The 26,017-nt window shown below is 47.2% G+C and overlaps 1 protein-coding gene across 2 annotated transcripts in view; it reads left to right on the top strand.

Annotated features, from left to right (window-relative positions):
• The window catches only part of DAPK2 (death associated protein kinase 2), a 110,035-nt gene that overhangs the window by 32,269 nt on the left and 51,749 nt on the right, over nt 1-26,017 (top strand). For both annotated transcript variants that reach the window (XM_069482935.1, XM_069482927.1), the window contains exon 3: nt 23,393-23,614. In XM_069482935.1, the coding sequence (XP_069339036.1) occupies nt 23,393-23,614 (222 nt within the window). The remainder of the gene's footprint in view (nt 1-23,392; nt 23,615-26,017) is intronic.

A 26,017-nucleotide genomic window follows, 5' to 3' on the forward strand; every position in this document is an offset into this window, starting at 1 on the left:
CCAGACATGCTGGCTGCCTAGAACAAGCCTCTGTGCTACCTGGAAACTACTTTGTTGTTACTAATCGTGACTGTTTCAGATTTTCAGTCCTAACCACCACTAAGTCTTGAACTTCCACAATGTGCCTGTCTCACAGTGGGTGTGCTGGGTGACACAGATGAAGTGTAAGACATTGCCCTGCCCTTAAGCAGATTAATCTAGTTTGGGGGTGGGGAAAAGACAAACACAATAAAGAAAAGGGCACAAAAAGACAATTAAGTGTATTGAATTTTAGGAGCTGACACATTCAGAGGTGTGGATCTGTGGGGGTTGGCATGGTCAGGGAAGACTTCCAGGAAGAATTGGAACTTGAACTTAAGCAGGGGTAGGATTTGGGTAGGCAGACGGCCTCCCAGGATAGGTAAATAGCACGAGCAGAAGCCCAGAGGTGGGAATGAGCGTGCTGGGGTGTGTCTGCTGGGAAGCCAGAGAACATTTGGGCTAATAGAATGGGGCTAGATGATGACAGGCCCCTGGGGCCCAGCCAGGGAGCTCAGGCTTGATGGGAAGGGGAAAACAGTCTTGAGTCAAGGAGAACATGATGACGTTAGTATTTTGGGAATATGGACTGCAGGATGTGGGGCGGGTACTGGGATTGTGGGTACAGGGCTGAGGACAGGAACACTGATCAGGAGGTTGTGCTAAGTGCATTGGTCTGTAAAAGTCTAGCTCAAGAGGGTGGCAGGTGATGAAGAGGGTCTAGCCGAATTCTGTTCAGAAAACATGCACTGCAGACCTACTGTGTGTCCAGCACTGTATTAAGTGCCTGGGGGTACAAGGAGGGACAATTACAGTCCAGCAAGGACATCACAGTCTAGTGAGAAAGAAGAATATGTAAGAGAGAATTTCAGTAAAATGTGCTGAATCCCATGATGGAGGTGTCCATGGGAGGTGAAAACACAACAGGACCTTGTGTCCAGGACACGAAACACATGCTGAGGGAAGGGTCAGCGGGGACTGAGTAAGTTCTGGCCGACTTTCCTATGCCTCCTTGTGATAAAGAGGTCTTATGTTTGCAGACTAGAAAGGGGGTCCTGCCCTTTCCTCCCCTGTTGACTGTGAGGCCCTTGGTGACCCTGCAGCCCAGTGACCTGTCCCTCGAGGACACCCTTGATTGGATGATGACAGCACCCTGCTGTGCTGGTTGGGGGTGTCCATTCAAGTGTTTCTTTTTCTCATTTCCTTACTGCTGAAACAACACAGGAAATTTTAAAAGGAAAAGTTTCACTCAACTATTTATCATCCTCGTACACTGTTGCGTCTATACACTCTACTATTTTTTGGCCATGTGAGTGTACTTAAAACAAAAATTGAATCAAGCCATACATGTCATTTGCACGTGTTCACTTATCATTTTATAAACAGGACATTCACATTTGCTGTTTTAACGTTTGTGTATTTGTCCGTTACATCTAGAACAGCGGATTGCCATCACAGTTCCTTAGTGCAGGATGCTTAGCCTGTTTCCAGCTTTTCCTTGTCTATGGAGCTGTGCTTTCTTATGAGGTCTCTCTATAGACTAAATTCCCAAAGAACACTGCCCTTAGACTCAGATCATCTGATTTAAGTTCCAGATATATGGCTAGTTAGCTCTGTGACCTTAAATTAACTCTCTGAGTCTCAACTTCCTGGTCTGTATAGTGAAGACCTGGTCTGTGTAATGCTGACTGTGCAGGGTGCTCAGACATGGCTGAGGCCAGTGTATGTAGACGTGCTTCATGAAGAACCTGTATGTTAAGGCACACTTGACATCATCTGGTAAAAGCACGTCAGTATTTTTATGTTTCTTTTTGTAAAAATAGAGATATAATTTATATATGATTCACCCGTTTATAATGCTTTAGTATATCTAGAGTTGTAGATTTAGAGTTGTGTCTTTAGTATATTTAGAGTTGTGTGACCATTACTATAATCAATTTTAGAGTATTTCGTTACCCCCCCCCAGAAAACCCCGTACCCATTAATAGTCACTCCCCATTTGCCCCAAACCCCCCAGCTTTAGGCAACCACCAGTCTCCCTTCTGTCTCTATGTATTTGCCTATTCTGGACACTTTTTTTTTTTTCTTGAGACAGTCTCTTTCTGTCAGCCGGGCTAGAGTGCTGTGACATCAGCCTAGCTCACGGCAACCTCAAACGCCTGGGCTCAAGCGATCCTCCTGCCTCAGCCTCCCAAGTAGCTGGGACTACAGGCTTGTGCCACCACACCTGGCTAATTTTTTCTATTTTTAGTTGTGTAGCTAATTTCTTTCTATTTTTAGTAGAGACGGGGTCTCATTCTTGCTGAGGCTGGTCTCGAACTCCTAACCTCAAGTGATCCTCCCGCCTTGGCTTCCCAGAGTGCTAGGATTACAGGTGTGAGCCACCGCACCCAGCTTGGACATTTTATATAAATGGGATTATACAATACGTGGTCCTTTGTGACTGGATTCTTTCACTTAGCATAATATTTTCAAGGTTCCTCCCTGTTGTACTATAGATCAGTACTTAGTCCCTTTAATTGTCAAATGATATCCCATTATATAGCTATACCACGTTTTGTTCATCCATTCACCAGTTGATAGACATTTGAGCTGTATGGGTCTTTTTTTTTAGGGGGCTGGGAACAGGCAAGTTGTTACTCCTTAGCAGATTCTGATTTCTGTGGCCACCATTCTGCTAATGAGTCTTGATATATAGTGCTAAATGGCACATAGCAAACACCCTTGCATGCCCCAGGGTATTTAATGTGTTAAAAAAGTAGAACGCTTAGTCCTTTTTGCAGTGTTTAATAGTTAAATCACAGAAATTATTAATAGCTAACTGTTAGGAGAAGCGTCATAGAGCTATTCCAGGGGGTTTGGGGAAATCCTCCTGTAGAATAAGCATATGCCCTCCAGGAGGGGACCACTGCCTTCCTTCCCAGCACTAATGTGCTCTGGAGCTGGGAGATCAGAGCAGGGGCTTCAAGAGACAGGGGAGGCTTCCTGCAGGCCCTTAGAGGATGGAAAGCACTGGCTGGAGCTAAGAGGAGGTGGGACATCTTGAGCTGGTAGGAGCAGGGGACAGGTCACCATGATAGGGGAGGGAAGATAGAGGGGCCAGGTTACAGGCTGAGGGGATCCTGTACCTTCTGACCACTTTGGGAGTAAGCGAGAAAGGGTTATGTAGTGGTGAACATGATGAAGTGAGGGTGGACCACCACTGCCTGGTAGCTTCCTCTTCTCCTGCAGCTGGTGGAGGTTTTTCCGAGCGAGGTTTGAGCCTCCTGTATTTCAGTGGCTTCCTGGAGTCAGGCTACCTGTGGGCCGGAGGGAAGAATTGTCTCCACTTCCTTCTTGGCTACCTGCTAGATTGATGTAATCTGTACCTGGCCTTATCCTCTTCCAGCTGCCAGGCCTTCCCCGTGCAGGCGCCAAGTCTGAGCTGTCTGAAACTTGAGACAGGGTAAGAAGGGAAGAGAACTGGGCCGCCTGTCAGGAGACCTGTCTGGTCCTGCATCTGGCACTGCCTGGGAGAGTAGGTGACTTGGGCAAGTTCTTCCCTTCGCTGGGCCTTGGTTTCCCCATCTGTAATGTGAGGGTGATTATGAGAAGTTCCTTTTATTTCCATAGTTTTGTGAAGTTTGCCAAGTTTTATTATGTACTAGGGAATCTCAGACAACTTTCCTTGGTTGGTTCTGCCCTGCTTTGGCAGATTGGGAATGGAGTTAGTGGAGTTTGTTGCTTCTCTTGAGGGTCCTGATATAGGTGATGCAGTTATACATCCTTAGCTGGGAGTTGCCAAGGGCTGACATATACTGTATAGACCAGGACATGATATGCAGAGAAGAGTCATATTGGCTTCTTCTGCTTCCTGACCAGGCAGTCTGGAGGCCTGTGTCCTCTGACGGCAAGGGCTGCACTCCAGCCTCTGGACTGTTTTTAGTAAACTGGCAGAAGCCACATGTGTCAGAACTCAGGTGGGTACACATCTTGGTGGCAGGTGCTTCTTTGGTGTCAGAGGGCTCAGGTTGGCCTGGGGAAGCTGGATGGACCATTGTGGTGGGCTGGGACCCCTCTGCGTGGTTGGTCCTGAAGCCCTCTTGGGAGTGATGGGTGACAGAAGATGGCATAGGGAGAGCCCCGTTGGGCAGGGTGGGTTTGCCCATGTTGCATAGTTTTATGTGGGTTGAGTTTGGTTATTTTCCTGGCTCTAGTCCTTGTGTTCACTTCCCCTCCTTTGTGGGCAAGATGGTTTGATGGTTTTTTGTTTGTCTCCCCTGCCCACTCCCACCTTGGCTGTCTGTCTCCCAGTGTTTGCTGTTGGCTTCAAGGTTGAGGGACTCTGGCAGATTGGTACAAGTCCATTCCCATTTTGGGAGGGCACATGGCTGTCCTCCCACCTTCTGGGTCATTTCAGCCATCACCTCCCACATCTACTCTAGCACCTGCATGTCTTTCTGAACTGTACATGGCATTCCTGGGCTGGTATCTAGGATTTAGATCAAGGGAAGGTAAGTTTCTGCTCTTGTTCCTAATATCTTTGGTGACTGTATTTACTAAACCCCTGATCAAAACACATGGCCTCACACACAGAACCTAAAAGTAAAACAAAGTGTTTGAAATTGCTACTCTTTGGGAAAATCTAGGTAGGATGATTTGCTATGAGCTACTGGATACCCCTCCTGAGGAGAGCCTCCCACCTTGCCTGAGACCACAGGACAGAAGACCCCCAAGGATGGGTATTGGACTTACTCAGAAGACATGTCTTTGTCTTGTCAAAGGCACAATCTTGCACTCTTAAATGCAGGCCTGAGGCCAGAGCAGGACAGCAGGTGGCCTAGCCAAGCCTTTGAGCTCAGTTTCCCTGTTTGGGAAGTGGGGGCTCTCTGACAGTCACCTTCAATACTCTTTGTATTGCTAGGAGGATTAGATAAGAGAGTGTTTTGAAAGCTTATGAAAACCCTCATCTCAAAGGAGTTGTGGGAGTAGAAGGAATTAATGTTCCAAAGGAAAGAAAGAGAAGCCGTCACTGATATTGGTACTGAAGCCAAGAATGTGAGGTCAGAGAACAACCTGTGGCGGCTGAAAGGGCAGGTGTGGCTCTCAGAGCTGTAGGATCCTTGGGTTGTATCCTCGGCTGGCTCGGGAGGCAGTGCGGCGTGTGCTTTGTGCATTTGTGTATGTGTGTGCGCCCCAGAGCCTGTGAGAAAGCCCCTTGCCAAGCCAAGGGCCCACTGTGGGATCGCTGTGACGAAAGCTGAGGGGGAAGACCCTACCAAAGCAGCCAGCGGGTCCCCCTATTGAATTAATGGATCTAGGCATTGATTTTCAAATGCTGCTAATATCACAGAGAGAGAGCTGACGTTATGTGCCTCCTGACGGAAGTGCACAGCACTGCCTATGAAGGAGTCTTGCCAGAAACTCAAACCTGAACTGATCGAGCCTCTAGATTCAGCTACTAATTTGCAGGAAATACAAGAGACAGAGGAACATGTAAACAACATTATAGGGAAATGATCAACACAATCCAGACTGTGGAGTGAGAAAAACGGGGGTGGGGTGGGGTGGGGGGGTGGATCAAAGATTGAAAGAGGCTTAAGAGACACATCAATCACCTGCAATATATGACATTATTTGGATTTTGATTTGATGAAACTGTCAAAAAAAAACTTTTTGGCATAATTGGGGAAATATAAACACCAACTGGATATTGATGATGTTGAAGAATTATTGCTAGTTTTTAAAAGTGTGATAGATACTGTGGTTATAGTTTTAAAAAAAGAGACCCTATCTTTTAGAGATATATATTGAAATAGATAATATGATATCTGGGATTTGCTTCAAAATAATGTAGCTAGGCATATAGATGAAATAAGATGACCATGAGTTGATGAGAGTTGAAGTTTTAAAAAAAAATCTAATGAGATTTGACAAAAACTTTTATGGGATGAGACCACTTGATTCCAAGTTGATTCAGAAACCAACCTTATTATGTGGACATGCCTCCCAGTCTCAGTGTCATGGACATTATTGAAATATTTTTAAATCAAATGAACTCCAATACAGTAGAGCATAAAATAGGACTATTTTCTGGGTTGGCACAAACTGCTAGTAATAGTAATAGTCAACTAATGTCTATAGAGAACCTACTATGCTTTGGATGCTGTTCTAAGCCCTTTGTATTAGTTCATTTAATCCTCACAGCAACCCTGTAAGGCAGATGCTATTATCAGCCTTAGTATTTATAATACACTATTAATTTTGGAATAATTTTATATTTACAGAAAAATTACAAAGATATTACAGAGTTCCATATACCCCTCACCCAATTTCCCCCAATGTTACTATCTTACGTAACTATGGTATGTTTGTCAAAGCCAAGAAACCAACATGAGTACATTTACTAATTATTTATTAGAACTGTTAACTAAACTCCAGACTTTACAGGGATTTCACCAGTTTTTTCATTAACGTCCTTTTCTGTTCCAGGGTCCCATCCAGGATCCCACATTGCATTTAGTTGTCATGTCTCCTTAGTCTCCTTTGGTCTGTGTTTCGTTTCTTAGTCTTTGTTTTTCATGATCTTGAGGAGTTGGAGGAATACTGGTTAGACATTTTGCAGGATGTCTTCAATTTGGGTTTGATGTCTTTTCTCATGTTTAGACTGGGTTATGGGTTTTGAGGAAGAATACTACAGAGGGAAGTGCCCCTCTCATCACTTCATATCAGGGGGTACACGATACCACCATGACTTACCACTGGTGATGTTAGCCTCGATTGCTTAGTTAGGTGGTGCCCACCAGGTCTCCCCACTGTGAAGTTACTGCTTTCTTCTTTCTGTACTCTCTTCGGAGTGAGTCACTCAGTCCAGCTCCCACTCGAGGGGAAGGGAATTAGGCTTCACCTCTTGGAAGGGGTAGCATCTACATACCATACATTATTTGAGATTCTTCTGCAAGGAATATTTAATAACCTCATTTAAATATAAAGAAACTGAGGCACAGAGTGACAAACTTACCCAAGGGTTGCATTCTCCGCGAGGAGACACAGTCTGTGTCTGCTTAGCCTTGTGACTACTCCAACTCTGAACTCGGCCAGTTTCCTATATGGCATGATCTCGTGGCTTGACTCTAAGAATCACTTTGTCCCCCAGTTCACTTTGACATTCTTCACCAGCTCCCAGCACAAATCACAGAATCCCCTAGGGTTGAGACGGAAGTGAACATGGAATATATTTGAACCAGTGATTTTCATCCGACCTGGTATTCCTTAGAACCCATGTCCCCCGGGACACCACAGGGCTAAAGGGGACAGGGAAATTGAGCACGTGGCTCTCCCACCCTTAGCATTTCTGTTTTCATCTGTTCTACATGCTAAGCTTTCCTAGCTAAGAAGTTTGGAGACCGTGGATCTTGTCGCAGTCCCATCACCTCATTTAGAATAAGGAAACTAAGGCCCAGAGAGGATGACTGATTTGTTCTTGATCACTCAGCTGCCTAAACCTGGGTTTTTAACTCCGCCACGGGTCAGCAAAGAGGCAGAGAAGCATCAGATGCCGCATGAGGACCTTATTTTGCAGTCTGTAAAGTGTGTTCAGGTCTCTGCCAGAGCAAAGCAGTGGCTATGATGAAGCGCTGTTGCTAAATCTTCCTTTAAGTATTGCTGTTGCAAGTTTTTCCTTACTCAGGCTAATTTCTGGTTTGGGTAAATTGATAAAGGATTCAGTCATAACTCTACCGTACCACCTCTGCCCCCACAAAACACACACACACACACACACACACACACCCCTGCTAGTTTCATCAATTAGGCAATTCTCTGTTAAAAAGACCCAGGACTCTAAGGAATGATGCTTTAGAGATGAGATGACAGCCAGTGGGTTTATTATGGGGGCAAAGGCACCCTGAATTCGTGCCAACTAGCTGCCTATTATGTCTGTATGAGATCGATGGAGGCCATGCATTTGCAAGGGCTTTTGCAGTTTACAAAGCATGTCAACTTGTATTGTCACAGAGATCTCACAGCAGCCTCACCTGGGCAGATATTGCCCTCATTTTACAGAAAAGGAAACTGAAGCTGAGGGAGTTTAGGATGTGTTCTGATAAATCTTCCAGTTGGTCATCCATCCATTAATTAATTAAAAAATATTTTTGACTATTGACTGTTATGTGCAAATTATCGTGATGAATGCTATGGAAGACACAGGAACAAACAGGAGGAACTATTAAGACCTTTCAAGATCTGTTCATCTTCAAAAGTGTTTTATCAAAGCACATACACAGGATGTTCATTACTAGAGAATGTAAAGCTGATTCGTGTTTCCAAAAAGAAGACCCAAATAGAAAAGAAATTTCTGATGAACTCTGTTAATAAAAACGTTTTAAACTAGCCCATCATTTCTTCCTAACACTACGCTTAATTGGTGTTGAGCCGAGACATTTCCACCAGATGTGGATCAGAAGTGCCGCCTTGGAGGCTAATCGTGGCATCTTAAGGCTCCTGAGCTTGGCTCCTCTGTAATAGGAGTCGGTAATATCTGTCCCGAGGGCCTCCCAGGGATTTTGTGAGTGTGAAATGACAGAACGCACCTGAAACCACTTTGCAAATCATAAAGTCACTCTTCAAGGGCTACTTCTTATTAATATTATTCAGGGAGGGAAGTCATTCAACACAATTTATTAATTTGTGTTTCCTCATGATACTGCCTTTACCAAGGCAGGAAAACAGATTTTCAGCAACAAGTTCAGAACCAAAGGAAAGTTGGAGTCAATTTTGGGTACCTAGGATTCTGTTAGGGAGTGGATCGGGGCCTTGTAATATTTTCTGAATCAGCACTTCTCACACTTCTAATATGTACCTGAATCACCTGGGAGACATGTCAACACGCAGATTCTGATTCAGCAGGGCTGCGGTGGGGACTGGAGTCTGCTTTTCTAATAAGCTCCCAGGTGAAGTCACTGCTGCTGGTACAGTGTTCTCAGGGGTGCAGTGTCCAGCGGTGAGGAGAGGAAGTGCAGCCCAGGGCCCTGCGGTGGGGGTGGGAGGCAGGACGTGCTGCCAACCTGCTTGAGCCATAGCGGGAGATTTCCAGAAAGATCTTTTTGGGAGCTCTGATCACGACTTGATGCCCCCACTTCCTTCCATCCCCACCCAGTGGGAAGAGACTGTTGTCTTCTTAGGTTGTGTATTTGCTCTGAATTGTAGAGGGAGAAAATGTATGTTTTGAGTGCTTGAGCCCCATCTGGGGGTAAGATGAGGAAGGAAGGAGATTGCACCATCCTGTATGGAAACTGTCCTTTTTTGGAGCCAAACTGACCTTCTCATCCCTTCATATCAGGGAGCACGTGATACCAACATGACTTATCAGTGGTGATGTTAGCCCCGATTGCTTAGGCTGGACAGTGATCTAGAGATAGCAGAGGGAGCCAGTGCCTACCCTCGGCATCTGATGGTGCAGCTCAGCACAACCCACTACAGACCAGAGGTTGTTTTTTTTGTTGTTGTTGTTGTTTTCTGGTTTTTGGCAGGTAGTGGAGGTGGTTGAAGAGTGTTGACTTAAGTGTTTTGAAGAAGGGGAGGACTGAGGAGGGAGCAATCAGAGGGTGCCCCCACCACCTTCTTTTTTCATTCCTCTGATGCCTTTTGTCCTCGCCTATTCCCAGCTTGCCAGGCTCTGGGCGCCCTCCTGCAGCCCTCTGGCACCCCAGAGACCTCCGCTGCAGAGCCCATCTTGTTCTGCCTTCTCCCTAAGTACCTCGTTTCTCCCCTACCTCTAACATTACCCCTTCTCCTGTTATATCAAAATTTCCCTCCCTCCCCCCGCCCTGAGCATAGCTGAATTCTGCCAATTGGCAGGCAAGCAATCTGATTCGATTAATTTATATTAAGGTATACATGACTACTATCCCAACTGGCTATCATAATAGTTATTTGTGTTGCTGTGAGTTGTGGCACACATGGATTCCTCCTTAGTTCTCTCCTCCCAGTCAGAGCCTATGCTTTAGGGAAAACCTGAGGCTTTGTAGGGTCTTTTGCTGTAGATAGTGACACCTCAGGTGTCTGGGTGTGGAGGGAGCTGTGGGGACAAAATCCAGGTATGCTCAGGGCAGGCATGTCTGTTCAGGGAGAGGGGTTCCCTCTGCCCCACAGCAGGCCCCTAGGAAAAGCAGGAGGCTGTGATGTAAGGGGAAGTTTGCTGTAGTGATGTGGTTTTCACATTGAGTCCTGTGGTGCAGACTTAGGGGCTGTTGTGTGTGTGTGCACGCAAGTGTGTGTAGTAGCCATACGAGTGCTTTGTGTCGTTTCCCTTTCAACCAAAGCATCTTTGCCTTGATGTATTTTGTACATTAAACTTCTATGTAAGATTTATTTGAAAAAAGCATTCTTATTGAAAAAAGCACTCTTATATACAAGAAGGCTTAAAAATGGTTGCCAGGCCAGTGCAGTGGCTCACGCCTTTAATCCTAGCACTCTGGGAGGCTGGGGCAGGAGGATCGCTTGAGGTCAAGAGTTTGAGAGCAGCCTGAGCAAGAGTGAGACCCTGGCTCTACAAAAAAATAGAAAAATTAGCCGGGTGTCATGGTGCATGCCTGTTGTCCCAGCTGCTCAGGGGCCTGAGGCACGAGGATTGCTTGAGCCCAGGAGTTTGAGGTTTCAGTGACCTATGATGACGCCACTGCACTCTAGCTAGGGTAACAGAGCAAGATTCTGTCTCAAAAACAAAACAAACAAAAAAAAAAAAACGAAGTTTGCCTCTGGCAAGCAGAGCTGGGGCAGGGGGCTTTCTCCATCATAAGGCCTTCTGTGCAGTTTCCATATTTGTATCTATTATTTTGTTTCAAAAAATTAAAAATAAATAATGAAAAAGGCCTCTGCTGCTAGAGCAAGTTTGGAAATGCTTGCTGACATAGAAAGACACAGGAGTGGGAGAAGAGAGACTGGGGTGTTGGGCCGCTCTGCTGTGACCTGCCCTGTGGCCTTGTGAAATGGTAGGAAGGGGGTGCATATTCTCCCCTGTGCTCTGACCCGCAATTCCACGAGAAGCAGCTGTTGGCAGCTGTGGAAAGGCTTGGATCTGACGCCTTGCCTGTGGCTAGTCCTGACCCCAGCCCCAGCTTGGTGAAATAATTCCTGGGCTGGAGAGGAAGAGGGATTTTGACCAAATAAATTAGTTTGCTTCTTACTGGCCTCTGGGATCTGTGGGAAAATTCCTCCCAGAACAGAGAGTGACTGCAGAAGAGTAAATGGGCCAGCTTCCAGCAGAGTCCACACCATGTTCCCGGGCTGAGTTCAGTCTGTGTCAAAGTGCATACTGTGTACCTTATGTGGGATTGGTGTCCTGGAGGTAAAAAGAACTTTCACAAGGACATAGGAGAGTCAATACACAAAATGTTTAGTTAGCAAAGAGAAGATTTGTGAGGGTGGGGACCAGGGTAGCTGTGTTCTTCCAGTATTTGGTGTTTCTTACATGGATGAGGGACTGCCTTTTGTTCATTTTTGTGTTCCCAGTAGGTACCTACACTCAAGACTCATTTATTCAACTAATACTCGTTGAGCACTGATAGATGCTAAAAGCACAATGGTGAACAAGACAGCACCGTCCCTGCCTTCTAGGAGTTTACAGCAGAGGGTGGGATTCTGGCAAGTAGACAGTCAGGACAGTCCGGGGCAGTAAGAGCTGTGCACACAGGGGGCACCTATTGTTATGGTCATGGCGATGCCAGCCGCTCCTGCCTGGGCTTCCTGGCAATTCCCCTGGGTCTCCTCTGGGGGTGAGCCCACCCAGCAGAGACTCTGGGACCCAGGTTATGTGGGTGCCTTTCTCTGTGTGAATAGGAGCCTTGCCAGCCAGGCGGGAGACCCTGCAGAATCCCTGACCTGCAGGAAACTGTGATGGCAGGTGGCCTGAGGGAGACAGTCCAGACATTGGCTGTCCTGGGCCCTGACATGTTGAGACACAACCTGGCTTCTCCTTCTGCTCCGGAGGAAAAGCTTAGACTTGCCATCACTGGAGATAAGACAGTCGTGTGCTTGAGTGGCTGACTCGGGTCTCTGTGGGAGCCAGTGACTGCTCTGTGGGCTTGTTTCTCTGAGCATGTAGGTGATTTGGGAGGTATTGAGGGGCAGGAAAGGGCGGCCTGCAAACATGGGTAAAAATGTTTGCTCTGAACCATGATGTTCATTGTCTAATTGGCTCATCCTTCATCAATCAGAAGCCATTCACTGAGTACCAAGGATATGCTGGGCTCTCTGCTAAGTGTTCTCACGTTTCTCAAATTAAGTTTTCTCAACTGTGCTATGAGATAAGGGCATTATTTTCATTTCACGGGTGGGGAAACTAAAGCCTAGGGAGCTAAAAATAAAATCATATTTGATGGTGTTTACCATGTGCCAGATGCTGTTCCAGGCACTTATGTGGATCAATGCATTAAATCCTCATGATAGCCTATGGGGTTGTTGTCCTGCCCACCTTACAGACAACAAAACTCGCCCCAAGTTCTCCCAGCCATCTAGTAGTGGGACTGGGCTGGAGCTGTCCTGAGGTCCTTCCCAGATCTGAGCCCTCCATGCCCTCAGAGTGCTACTGGTTAATCCCTAACCCCTCTGTGACTCCAGTGCGAGCCATGAGGGAGGATAAGGCCACCTGGAGGTAGCTAGCCAGGGTCAAGGTTGGTGGGAAGAGTTGGTGGGAAGAGTTGGTGGGTGGATTTCTAGAAAAAAGAGGCCATTTTAGAGGCCGGGGTTCATTGTAGATATCAGGTAGGGTAGACAGAGAAAAAAACAAATCATATTGGCTGTGACACATACCTTTCCTGCATCCTGACAATTAGGCTTAAAGGAAACCCGCCAGGCAGTGCCAAAGCCTATAATGACTTAGAGCAGAGTTAGAGGAACTGGGCAGGTGTGGCAGCCCTGAAGGCGCCTGGTAGCTGCTAATTGGGAGTGGTGATGACAGAAGAGACGGCACAGCTGTACTCTGAGCCACTTGCCCAACAGAGGCTCTGGCTTCTGCTGGGGAGTTGGGGCTGGGCGGGAGTAGAGTTTGGAGGAAAATATGCTTCTAAGAGGGCTTGGACATTCCTTCCATCCTCACCCTGCCCTCCAGGCTTGTGGTCATAGGGAGGCTGGGTGTGGGTCTAAAGCCAAATCCTTTGAGGGTGGGGATGAGAGAATGGGCACGTACAAGCATGGTGGCGGATGGGGTGCACCATTTTATTACTGTGGGAAATGCTTTCTGTTCTGCAGTCAACCAACTTGGCCATTAGGATCAATGCAAATGATTATTTGGGTGGTCCTCCCTTGGGAAAAGCCTTTAACGTGGTGGGACCCCGTCCTTTAGCCATCTGTGAAGTGGGCTGGGCTCTGTCTTTGCAGGCACGCTCTGCAGCTCACTATTTTTCTCCATGCTTGTTTCCTGGGCCAGTGAATGCTGCAGTGATGGCAGCACAGAACCACCTATGGTTCCTCTTGCTCGTGTATGTTAAGGATTCAAGGCAACATACAACGAGAGGCACATAGACAGAATTTGAAAATAAAGGTAGAAGATCAAAAGCCACATGCCCTCCAGAGGATTATGATTCAGCAAACATGGATAAGGCCTAGGTTTCTGCATTTTTAACAAGCTCCCCACATGATCCTGATACCACTCAAGTTTGCAAACCAGTGCTGCAAAGGAAGAGGAAGGAAATACACCCAAGATCTAGGCCACCATAGTTGTCATTGACCACCAAGACAACAAAAAGGAAATAACATAGATTATGTCATTTTCATTATCTGAAATGAGGAAGGGTATCAGTTTTTCAGGGTAGACAAACATCTTCTTGGGAGTAAGTTCTGAAAGAAAGCCATTATGAGAGTCCTATCACAAAGGACACTGTAAAACACGATGGATAACTTCATGGCAGGGAGATGCTTTGCATCCCTAGTGGGGTCTGTTGTGCTGGTTCCTACGCAACTGTAGCCCACCGTGAAGGCACCAGGCCCACTCTGCAGCTGACCTGGCCCATAGGAGGGACGTTGCCAGGAGCAAGAGTGCGGTGACTTCGAGGAAAGGACAAGGTGTGGGGGCTGAAGGATGGTGATGGATCCCCTGGGCCTGTGTGGGAAGTTTGAAGGTATAACCTGGGGTGATTAGGTGACAACAGTGGCAAGAGTCTCCCTGAGGCATAGAATTGCTCCCTTCAGAGTGCCCCTGAGGCACAGCCGTCCCGTGATTGAAGTGACAGGCAGGAGGAGACACAGGTAAAGGGAAAAGACTGACTAACATCATCTGATACGGAGAAGACCTACAGCTCCTTTATATGAGTAAACTCATAACGACTCTGGCCCATAAGAACATCCAGGAAAATGTTTGTAACGTACATGACAAAGGGTTAATATAACAAATACATAAAGAGCTTTTACAAATAATAAGAAAAAGGCAAACACCCCAATAGAAAAATTAGCAAAGCATATATGAATGAGTAGGCAGTTCAAATTACCGATAAATATAGGAAAAGATATTCATTCTGACTAATAATCAGCTACAAGTTAATTAGTTCCAGTTAAAACAATGAGCTGTCAGCTTTCAAATAGCAAGATGGTGAAGTGGAAAAAAATAGTGAGCCAGTATTTGGTGAGATGTTTGGGAGGTGGAGAGGGAGGGCTGAGGATATTTATGGCTGTTGTGTTACCGGGACAATCTTTCTGGAGGATAATTTGTCAAGCATCAAAAACCTTAAAAATGTACATACCCTTTTACGAAGGATTCTACTTCTTAGAATTTACCTTAAGAAAGATAATCATGGATGTATGCAGAGATTTATACATAAGGGTATTTATAATAATGTTATTAATGATATTAAAAGTTGGAAATAATATAAATGTCCAAAATTAAGAATTTCCTTTAAGGCTGTGCATAGTGGCTCATGCCTGTAATCCTAGCACTTTGGGAGGCCGAGGGGGAAGGATTGCTTGAGACCAGGAATTTGAGACCAGCCTGAGCAACATAGTGAGAGCCCGTCTCTACAAAAAATTTAAAAACTAACAGGGTGTGGTGTGCATCTGTAGTCTCAGCTACTCAGGGGGCTGAGGCCAGGAGATCTCTTGAACCCAGGAGTTTGAGGTTGCAGTGAGCTATGATGATGCCACTGCACTCTAGCTCAGGCAACAGAGTGAAACCCTGTCTCAAAAAAAAAAATTTCCTTTAATGCCATGGTTTATCTGTATAATGGGATATTATGCAACTATCTAAAATTAGGTATTAAAAGAATTTTTAATTAGGTGAAGAAATATTTATGAACTATTTTTAAGTGGAGAATTTTAAAAAGTAGGCTTCGAAATAGTATATACAGTATCATGTCGCTTACATTAAAACAATGAACAAATAAAAAAGACTTTTCATATACACTGAAAAAAATCGATGAGAGTAGATGCCAAAATAGTAATGATGGTTATCTCAGGAAGATAGGATTAAGGAAAATTCTTAGCTGCTACTTTGTGCTTTCATATTTTCTTTTCTTTTCCTAATAATGAACATTTTTCTTTTGTAATTGAAAAAATCAAGAATGTTTTTTTTTTTAAGGGAGTCTGCCAATGAAGTGCTCCTGCTACACTGAGGTCAGGCTGAGGGTGACAAAGCCCTCCCCCCCCACACTTCCTGCTTCTCCCGTTTACATCATCATTTCTACAAACACTGGCTGAATACCTGTTTTGTGCCCGGTGCTGAGCTGGGCCTTATGAGAGTTATAAAGATAACAGTTCTTACTCTCTAGGCTCTTACAGCGTGGTTGTAGTTGAGGGCTAAGATGAATGCCCAGGTCATTTGTTATAGAAATACTTTCATGGTGTTCGGAGTGTTCAGCATTTCACTGGGCACGAAGATGGTACAGGGGCATCTCACTGAGAGTGCCTGAGATCTGCTCTCCTTGCTTAAAGCCCTGTCCCCCTCTGTCATGGAAATTTCGTTATCTAACACATGAGTGGTCAGTCGTCATGCAATAGGAAACCCAGAAACCACCCTGCATGTCTACAGGATGTATTTCATACTGATACATGTATGTGACATGTTGACCTGCATCAGAGAATCTAACAGGGATGGAGGTGGAGAACTGAAAGAGGTATATTGGTCCGACCTTGCGTTTTTGGGTAAGGAGACTGAGGCCCCATGAGAGAAGGGGGGTTGGAAGTTGGTGGTGAAGCCAGGACTCCTAACCCTGAGCTCTGCCCACAACATGTGGTCTTCCCCATTCACAGCCCTGAGTGTCTGGGAGAGGCAGACAATCTGGGGCATTGTCAAGTAATGATGAGGAAGCAAACTTAGGGTACAAAATGCACAGAAATTCTGAGAAACAGAGACCATCTACCCTAGATGGCTAAGAGTTGAGTATCAATGAAGAAGTTGCAACAAGAACCGCTTGGGCCTTAAGATCCATGTGTACATAAGAAAATGGACGAGAAATCATTGGTTCTGATCTGTGCACATATCCACACTCACATATGCAGACACACATAGACCTTTGCAGAGCCATCTATTTAGTGTGAATTTTAGGCAAGTGGAAAGACTTTTCTATGCCCAAGTCATTTCCCCACTAGTCCAATGTCTGCCTAAATATGCCACCATTAAAGCCCTCTTGGTCAAAGATGCTGTTAAAATGAGAAGGTGTTACTTTGGAGGGAGGTCAGATTAACCCTTGGAAATCCTTTATCACCTCCCGTGAATTGTGAGAAGGATTACAGGGGGATGTGGGCCCAGAAAAGGTGCAAAGTTCACAGGAGACAGGCTAGGTGCAGGAGAGCTCTTTGTACTAGAGGGGAGGAGTCTGACAAGTTGGGGAGGGGGATGTAGTCTGGAAGATGAGCTGTTCACTTCACCTTTTTATGAGGGACAACCCTACACCCCCACAGTAATAGGAAAGCCTCAGGCCACCTGGAGTTTTCCATCTTTTTTTCTGCAGTCCTTTTCTTGTGCTGTAGCACGAGCTCATGTTTAAGGTGTTATACTTTATGTTCCAGTCTCCTGGACTTTGCCCAGGCTGTGGGCCTGGCTGACGTTTCTAGAAGTGAGCAGGCCGACCTGTTCTGTTGAAGTTTTTTTTTTTTTTTGAGACAGAGTCTTGCTCTGTTGCCCGGGCTAGAGTGCCGTGGCGTCAGCCTAGCTCACAGCAACCTCAAACTCCTGGGCTCAAGCAATCCTCCTGCCTCAGCCTCCCGAGTAGCTGGGACTACAGACATGTGCCACCATGCCCAGCTAATTTTTTCCTATATGTTTTTAGCTGTCTATATAATTTCTTTCTATTTTCAGTAGAGACAGGGTCTCGCTCTTGCTCAGGCTGGTCTTGAACTCTTGACCTCGAGCGATCCTCCCGCCTCGGCCTCCCAGAGTGCTAGGATTACAGGCGTGAGCCGCCGCGCCCGGCTTCTATTGAAGTTCTTTCACTAATCAAATGTACATCTGACTGTCAGGAACTTGGGGGTGGGGGGGTGGGAGGGAAGGGTTCCTGACCCAACTGAGCACAACTGGCCACTTTACCGCTTGTTCTCCCCTTCCCTCCACCCCACAAGGAGGAGACGAAAGGGCAGTTTCAGCCTTCTGGTGTATTTCCTTGAGAAAGTGACCACTAGACAGGGAGGGAGTGGGGTGGAGAGTAGTGACTTGGGGCGGAATGAAGCATTTGTGTATCACTCCCTGCCTCTCCAACTGCTGCACGTATTTCTTTCACAGCCATGCTATAGATTTCCTTTTCATCGGTGTTTGTCTAATCTCTGCAATAAAAAAAGCCTCTGAGGTTGTGGGGTGTGTCTTGTTTATAGCACTTAGGACAGTGATCAATAAATGAGGGTTGGATGGTGGGTGAATGGTTGGGTGAGTAGATGGGCGGGTGGGTGGATAGTGGGTAGGTGGGTGGTACCCTCCAAGCCCAGCACTTCCTTAGTAACCTACGTGGTACCTACGTCTAAAATCTAGATTCTAGACTAAGGGAAATATCACAGGACACTGAGGTGTGTTTTCAGTGAAAATCTATATATAGGCAAGTCTGACTTAAATTGAGCCTAATTTATTTCAGGTCTTGGATTTATGGGCTCATGCTCATTTGACAACAGCATCAAATGTGCTAAAACTTAAAAGTCGGTTCCAAAGAGCAATCATACTTCAGCCTGACTTGGCTCCGCTAAATGGTTCCTTCCTTTTTGTGCTTTCGGAGTTTTTCTGATCAAAAAAAAAAAAAAAAAGCCAGAGGAAGGAAGTTAGTCTGTAGGGCCAGGAAACTAAACAATCTCTAACATGTTAAAGCAGCTGTCACAGGCCAGCACAGAGCAGCCACCTGTGACTTTGTGGACAGGGGCCATTTAACGATCAGACTTCAGTTCCCTGGAGACGTCTGATTCCTGATACTTACCCTGCAAGTATTCCTCACCGTTGACCATGAGTTTAAGTGACTTCTTAAAAGACTAGATGATAATTCTGAGAATCACCAGTGTGTTCTGTTTCTCCTTTATTTTCATTTACAGTTTGAAACTTCTCTGGGATCACCTAAGAACTTCCATGCCATAGAGCAGTATTAAACTGCATTCCCTGGAGCTTTTGGGGTTCTGTGAAGTCCCTTTAGGCTTCATGGGTGGGGATGGTGAGTGGATGGGCTCTGAGTGCCTCTCCCCAAAAGAAACACAGCTTTTTAAGTGTTTGTACGTATTAGACTTCTGTGAAAGATTTGAGAGAGGGTTCCACACCTTAAATAAATTTAAAAGCCATTGTCAAGAAAGACAGCGGCAACATGGTCAGGGAGGAGAAACGGGTTCCTTAAACAGCAGGCTTGGCCCATTCACTGGGAGAAAAGTCCTTCTGAGTGGCCCTGTGCCCTCTTCTGTTTGCACGTTCTTGGCTGATGTTTCTGCTGCTCTAGAATCTCCAGCTGTTACGTGCTAACTTTGCCACTACTCCCTGCAGGCTTCTCCTTGTCTTGCCTGTCTAGTGCCTGACACACTACCCACGGGTTTTTGGTAAATTTTTGCTCCTTATCCTCATTTCTCTGGCCTGTCATCCTGACCTGCTCCCTGCTCTGACTTCTGATGATGCTATGTTTCTTCACTCTGTGTCGGTTTCCTGCACATCTGATCCTTTGCTTGCCCTCACCTCGAGTAACTCTGTTCCCAAGTGTTTTCTGCCTTCCTGGATCCTGACACCAGCTGGGCACCCTGCTTTTCAACTGCCACAGTCCTCCCCAGCACTGTCTGTTTCTAAGCTGGGATCTGAGGATGGGCTTCCTTGCAGCGGAATCAGGTTCAAGAATGTGCTGGGATGGGAAAATGGAGACCAGCATTCGTTCTATATGGTGATCCAATGGACAGAAAGAAATAATTCACATTCATGGAGAAAGCATGGTTTACGTGGTGCATTCACAGCCTTGCCTCATTTCATTCTCATTACAGTCTGATGAGATTGGGATATTCTTATGTGTGTGACACACAAGGAAACTGAGGCCCAGAGTGATGCAATTTGCTAAAGGCAGCAGAGCTGGAAATAGAACCTGGGTCTTTTGACTCTAAATTCTGAACTTGGGTATAGGAGATCAGAAACAGGTTGGTTGCTAAAGCGACGAGGGAAAGGATCTTGTTCATGGGAATTGGGAGTGGCCTGGCTAGAGGATGGATTATTGGGAAGAGGTGGGAGATAGGAGTGGGGTCAGCCACAGAGGCTCCGCAGCCAGGCAGAGGAGTGGGGAGGTGGCTTGGTGACACCATCTCCAGTCAGGCTGTTGCTGTGGGATCTGAGTATGGGCCCTCTGGGATCAGGCTGATCTGATTCCTGCGGACTGTAGATTGGAGCTGCTCCGGCCTTGGAGATACATGGGCTGAAGGTTCCATTCCCCTACCTGTTGGGCTGCACCTGGGCTGGCCTTGACTAGAAGTTTCTAAGCATTATCCCTGCACTGTGGCCCTGAAAACTTGCAGGGTGATTTGAGAGGTATCTCAACTCAGTGTTCTCCAGGGTGGGAAGAGGAACTGCAGTGACCTTTGTGGGGAAGCAGGAGGAGGAACCCCGTCTCCATGTCCCTCTGCCTCGGAACACTTCCCATTTGATACCGCTCACCTCTCACAGCCTCTTGTCCCTGGGTCGGGTCCCTACATTCTGTGCAGCTCTGCCTTATCTCCACCTTGATAAATGGGTGACTTTGGGGCGAATTACACTCTTCTTGGGCACTTTAGAGTCGTCTGAGAAAGGGAATGAGTTAGACCCACTCTATTCATAGACCCTACAAAACCTTTAGCAGCCGGCCCCGGGTAGTTGACAGAACAAGTCTGGTTGGCCAGGGCTTCCCACGGAGGGTGGCTGGGCTGGCAGTGGTCCACCTTAATGCAGCCCTTGAGGGTGCCTTGTCTTTTGAGAATTTAAAATCCAATAATAAAATTGAATAAAAATCAGTCTGCTTTTTATTATCACCACGTGCCAGTAATTCTAAACAATGTCAGTGATAAAACACCCCTCCCTTCTGGCGTGGGCCCCTCTCCTCACTCCTCCGGTACACCAGTGCTGGTCAGTTACCTCGACAGTCTCACTGAAGCTGGAGTCGGTAGATAGGGGTCTGTGTCCTAGCCCTGCCACCTGGCCCAACTACCAGGACACTTAACTTCTCTAAGCCTCAGGGTTTTTTTAATCTGTAAAATGGAGCTAAGAGATTCATGTGTAGCCAGGGTTGAGAACCACTGCTTTGGGATTAAAAGAGTTGGCTAATTGCTTAAAACAGAGACATTCTCCCCTCTGGCTGTGCACTGGAATCATTGGGGTCTTTTAAAATTAAACTGATTTCCTGGTTGCAGGTTCCAGACCATTTGAGTCAGTGACTCATGTCTCTGGGTGCTTCTTGCTCAGCCTTCACATGATCCGTTTATTGGTACTGACTGTGGGCCAACCCTGCAAATATTCCCAGTCTTCGCAGTTCGCTAGCAGGGAATCCTGATTCCTGTTTTACAGGTGAGGAAACCAAGGCTTGGAGCAGGCAACGACAGCATGAGTCCCTGAGGCCAGGCCTGTCTGACCGTGAAGCCTGGGGCCTGGGCCTAGCGGAGGGTGTTCTTCACTCTTCTGGAAACAGCCCGAGGAGAGGGGAGACCAGCCAGGGCCTTGGCTCTCCCTGAGGCCCCCACGCAGGTTGAGCGGAGGCCCCTCCCGAGTGAATAGAGGCGAGATGAGTGGTGTTGCCTGGTATTTGGCTCTGTCTTAGTCACCAGCTCCCAAAATACTTCCCTCTGGAGGGGGAAGCTGCCTGCGTGTTAGGCCTGCCCCTGTCACCTCTCATTGCCGCAGCACTCTCATAAAGAGAAAACTCAGGAAAAGCAAACACTCATTTACCTTTTGAGAGTTTGAGAAATTTTTCAGGCACGTGATATAGAAGAAAATGCCTCATTTCCCTCATAAGACAAAGGGGAAGCTATGTCAAGGCGACCTAAAACGTTTAGCTCTACTTTACAAAAAAACCCTTTTGCCGCTTCACAAGTCAACACGGGGTGGGGCTGGGAGCTGGGGGATTTGGATGCCAAGCCAAGCCCTGCGCCACCACCTGTGTACTCTGTAAACTTAAATGCATTGCTTAAAATCCTTAAGCTTTGCTTTCCCTGCTGGAACTCAGGGCTGCTGTGTAAAGCTCACGGATACTCTGGAATGCCAGGCCCTGCCAGCAGCCCCGTGAGGTGTCTGTCAGAGGGAGAGGAGAGGAGCATGGCCGCCCTGACGCTGAGACTCACAGCCGCCCGGGACTGGAAGCTTTGTCAAGTGTTTGCTGGCACCCACTAAGGGACCCGATGTCCCCGAGGCCCAAAGTGGCTCCAAGTGGCCATCTGTGTTAGAGATTCCACTGAATGTGTTCACTCTGGCTTTGAGAGGCCTGGCTTCACTCCACCTGCGTCAGTCCCTAATGTGTGGACAGCTCAGAGCCAATATTTGGGGCCTAAATAGCTGAAACTTTAGAGTTAGTGAATAATATAATATAAATTTGGCTCCACAAAGCCTTCCCTGCCCAGCCCAGGCCCCAGGACTTCTCCATTTGTGCCCATTGTCTGTGCCTTTGGTCCCTGTCCCTTGCTGCCCAGCACAGGGCCTGGCACAGAGCAGATGCTCAGTGTTGAGTGAATGCAGGATGAGGGGATGGAGAGAGACTTGAATTTGTGTTCGGTGACATCTCTAAAGTGGTTGCCATAGAATGGATTAAAGCGTTGGCGTGTCTATTCCGTGCTTGCTCAACTTGACTTTGTTGTTATTGCCACTCCGGTTATTTTGAAGACTGTCTCACTGAGGATTATTCTGATAATGGAGTGGTCCAGACGCAGTGCTATTTTTTGGGCTGGGGCAAATATCCAGAGCATTTCATTGCGTGTGACTTCTACCCAAGAGCCGCTAAGAAAGTGTATCCTAAGTCTGGAGTCTGGTGGACCCTTATTAAGCCATTCAGCTGAACCCTAAAACTTTCTGAGTTACCCCAAGAAGTGGGCATTTTGGGTGGCAAGAAAGCTTGGGGCAATGGTGGGCAGTGGTGGAAAGGGACTGGGAGGACGCCCAGGAGGGACAGCCACTAGGAAGGCTCCAGGGACTTTGATCTGCTCCTGCTGATTTCTGGAAGTGCGATGGAGAAGCAGAAGGCTGCTGCCCTTCCCCGTGGGGTGGGCTGCCCTTCGAGCACTCGGGGAAGCTGGCTTAGAGCAGCTTGCCACTCTGGCATGGACACCATTTCGTGGTTGCTGTCTCGGTCCCTGGAGGGGATTTCCAGGCCCAGCCCTAGGCGCTAGCGCCTGAAGGGGACTACGCATGATCTGGACTCCTTAAACTGTCCCAGAGGCTTTGTGGACAGTGGGCTGTCTGGCTTTGAGGCCTGGCTTTGCCATTAACTCTGTGATTACCTCAAACAAATCACTTGACTTCTCCTTGTGCCTCGATTTCCTAATTTTACAACTCTGTGGTCATGCTAGCCCCCTCACTGTGATGGTCTCCCACTGTGATAGCTTACTGTGTTAGGCTGCCTCCACTCCAACCCCCACCCAAACCAGGATCTGCTTATGGACACTGCGATTTCATCTGCTGGATACTAGACTTGGGTTCCAACTGAGGCTCTGCAATGGCAAGGCTGTGTCATCCTGATCAATGACCTTTCAGGGCCTCAGTGTTCACCTCTGTACACTGGGAATGACAATACTAACACTCATTCCCAGTAAAAGGTATAGGATTCATATGAACACAAGGGAAGCCCAGTGCCTGCCCCAACTCAGTCACGGGCTATCAGCCAGTTGGGGATGCTGTCTGGTGGACGATCTGTCCTGTCCTGGCAGAATGACTCTGAATTAGTATGGCCTGGTAGCTGACAGTGGGGTCACTTCCTCGATGGCCACAATGACAACCTGATCACGTGGGTCTATGTCCCCGCAGCGGCCAGTTTGCCATCGTGAAGAAGTGCCGGGAGAAGAGCACGGGACTGGAGTATGCCGCCAAGTTCATCAAGAAGCGGCAGAGCCGGGCGAGCCGGCGTGGCGTGAGCCGGGAGGAGATCGAGCGGGAGGTGAGCATCCTGCGGCAGGTGCTGCACCCCAACGTCATCACACTGCACGACGTCTACGAGAACCGCACCGACGTGGTGCTCATCCTGGAGCTGTGAGTGGAGTGCTGGGACCGTGGAGGGGCAGCAGGGGCAGGCAGGGTGGTGGAAGCTCCAGCCGCAGGCCCCAGGGGGCAGCAGCAACCTGGGCTAAGCTCGGCCAGAGGAGATGAAGTCAGGTAAAGTCAATTTCCCTCTGTCTCAGTTACCCCCGGCCTCCTTCTGAAACTGGGCCAAAGGAGGGCTGAGCTTGCTGAGTAGCAGGGGCTGAGGACGATGGTCTAAGTCTGGCTTTTGTTGGGCCGTGGGGATTAAAGGGAAGAAATGGCTGCACTGGGGTCATTTCCTGGCTGGAGGAGCGTGGGGAGGGGAGCAGGGGAGGCTGTCAGGGAGGGATCTGATCTGTGAGCAGGGGAAGAACAGATGTCCTCCGGGCTCTGGGAAGCTCTTCTCCAGCCCTTTCCTGGGGAAAATCCACTGCTTTTGTGCTGTGTTTGACGCCTTTATTATTATAGCTCTTATTTAGGAAGCCCTACTGTAAGCCAAGCATTTGCTAAGTGCTTTATATTTGTCATCTTGTTCAATCCTTACAGTGACTATGATGAAGGAAATGTCTTACTAACATGGAGAGGTTATTTTGTATTCACTGTGCCAAATGCTATTACCTTACCTAATCCTCATAACAGAGCTGTCACACAGAGGCTCTTCTCATCCCCATTTTACAGACAGGAGCTCTAAGCCAGATCACATACAAGACCCTATAGCCAGGAAGTGGTGGGGCCCGACTTGAGTCCACATGGCTGGTGCAGACACCTGTGGGCATGAAGTGGGCTGGCCTTATGCTGGCCTAGGAGAGGACTTCTCTATGCTTAGTGGGATTTGGATAGGTAACACCACCACTCTGAGGGGTGGCTGGCCAACCCTGTTGTGCTCCTGGAGGCATCTCCATGGAACAGGGAAGTGGGGCTCTGGCAGACAATAGGGTTTGAGTTGGGTTGTGGCACAAGTCACAGTGGCTGTGTCTAGTCCAGAGAAATGCCCCATGTTAAGAATGTTCTGAGCCTCACAAACATGTATGCATCTGCCAGTTAGCAGGGAAATGGTGGCGTCTGTCTCAGCCGTCCCTGATTTTGTGCCTTTGGGCAAGTCACCTCAACCCTCTGAGCTTCAGATCTCATCTATAAACCAGGCAGCCATCCTTAACCTGCCTACAGATTGGGTGGACCACCTGACATTTGAGATCATTCTAATTTGAGAACAACTGTGTTGTTGGCAGGATATAGACTTAAGTAGCAGATGGGCAATTGCATACTCTTGCATTTGATTCTTAAATTATCCATTTCAGTGTCTAAATGTATAGAATTGCTCGTGCTCTCCCCTTCTCTAGCTGCCAATGTCCTCCGTGTTTCTCCCATGGACCTCCTGGCCAGTTGGACTAGTTGATGCATGCACCTGCCTGACCCAGACAGAAGCCGGATGGGGGCCGGGCGCAGTGGCTCACACCTGTAATCCTAGCACTCTGGGAGGCTGAGGCGAGAAGATTGCTTGAGGTCAGGAGTTCAAGACCAGCCTGAGAAAGAGTGAGACCCCATCTCTACCAAAAATAGAAAAAAATAGCTGGGCGTGGTGGTGTGCTCCTGTAGTCCCAGCTACTCTGGAGGCTGAGGCAGGAAGATTACTTGAGCCCAGGAGTTTGAGATTGCAGTGAGCTGTGATGATGCCACTGCATCATGACAGAGTGAGACTCTGCCTCAAGAGAAAAAAAAAAAGAAGCCAGATGGGGTCCCCCAGGTGTGGACAGCCCGAGGTGTGGCATGCCCCAAGGGCAAGGGTTAGCAGTTGGCATCCTGATTCTCAAGAAAGAATGACAAGCATACCTTGCTGGGAAGGCCAGGCCACTTTGTTAAAAGTTTATTACCAAAAAAAAAAAAAAAAAAAAACCTTTCAGGAACTAAAAAGATACTACAGTCATGATCCTACCATCCAAACACTGCTATTTATGTTTTTCTGTGGTTCCCCTCAATCTTTATTTGTGTACAATCATTGTGCTTGTATAATTTCCTGCTCTACTTTTTTTCCCAGTTAACATAATTCCATAAATTGCCTTTTCTCTTTTAACTGACTGTACCCTATTTCATTGAACTACATACCAGTGTTTCCTTATCGTTGGACATTTGGTTTTTATTTCCTAACTTTTGACCTTTACAAATTATATTGATTAAAACAACTTTCCTCCCTTGGGTTCCGCCTTTTATTTTGATTTAAGTCTTTCAGTTAAATCCTTAGGATTTAGCTAAACTCTGCAGGAGTGGAGTGATTAGGTCAAAGGCTGCATTGCTGGGGCTTTGATGTCCTCACTTTCGAGGGAGGGTGTTGGGTAACCAGCACCACTGCAGCGCAGGACTGGTCCTGTTGGCCTGCAGCCTTACTACCCCTGGTCATTGGTTATAAAACATTTT

Source organism: Eulemur rufifrons, chromosome 2, assembly GCF_041146395.1.
Source record: "Eulemur rufifrons isolate Redbay chromosome 2, OSU_ERuf_1, whole genome shotgun sequence".
Classification (NCBI taxonomy): Eukaryota; Metazoa; Chordata; class Mammalia; order Primates; family Lemuridae; genus Eulemur; species Eulemur rufifrons.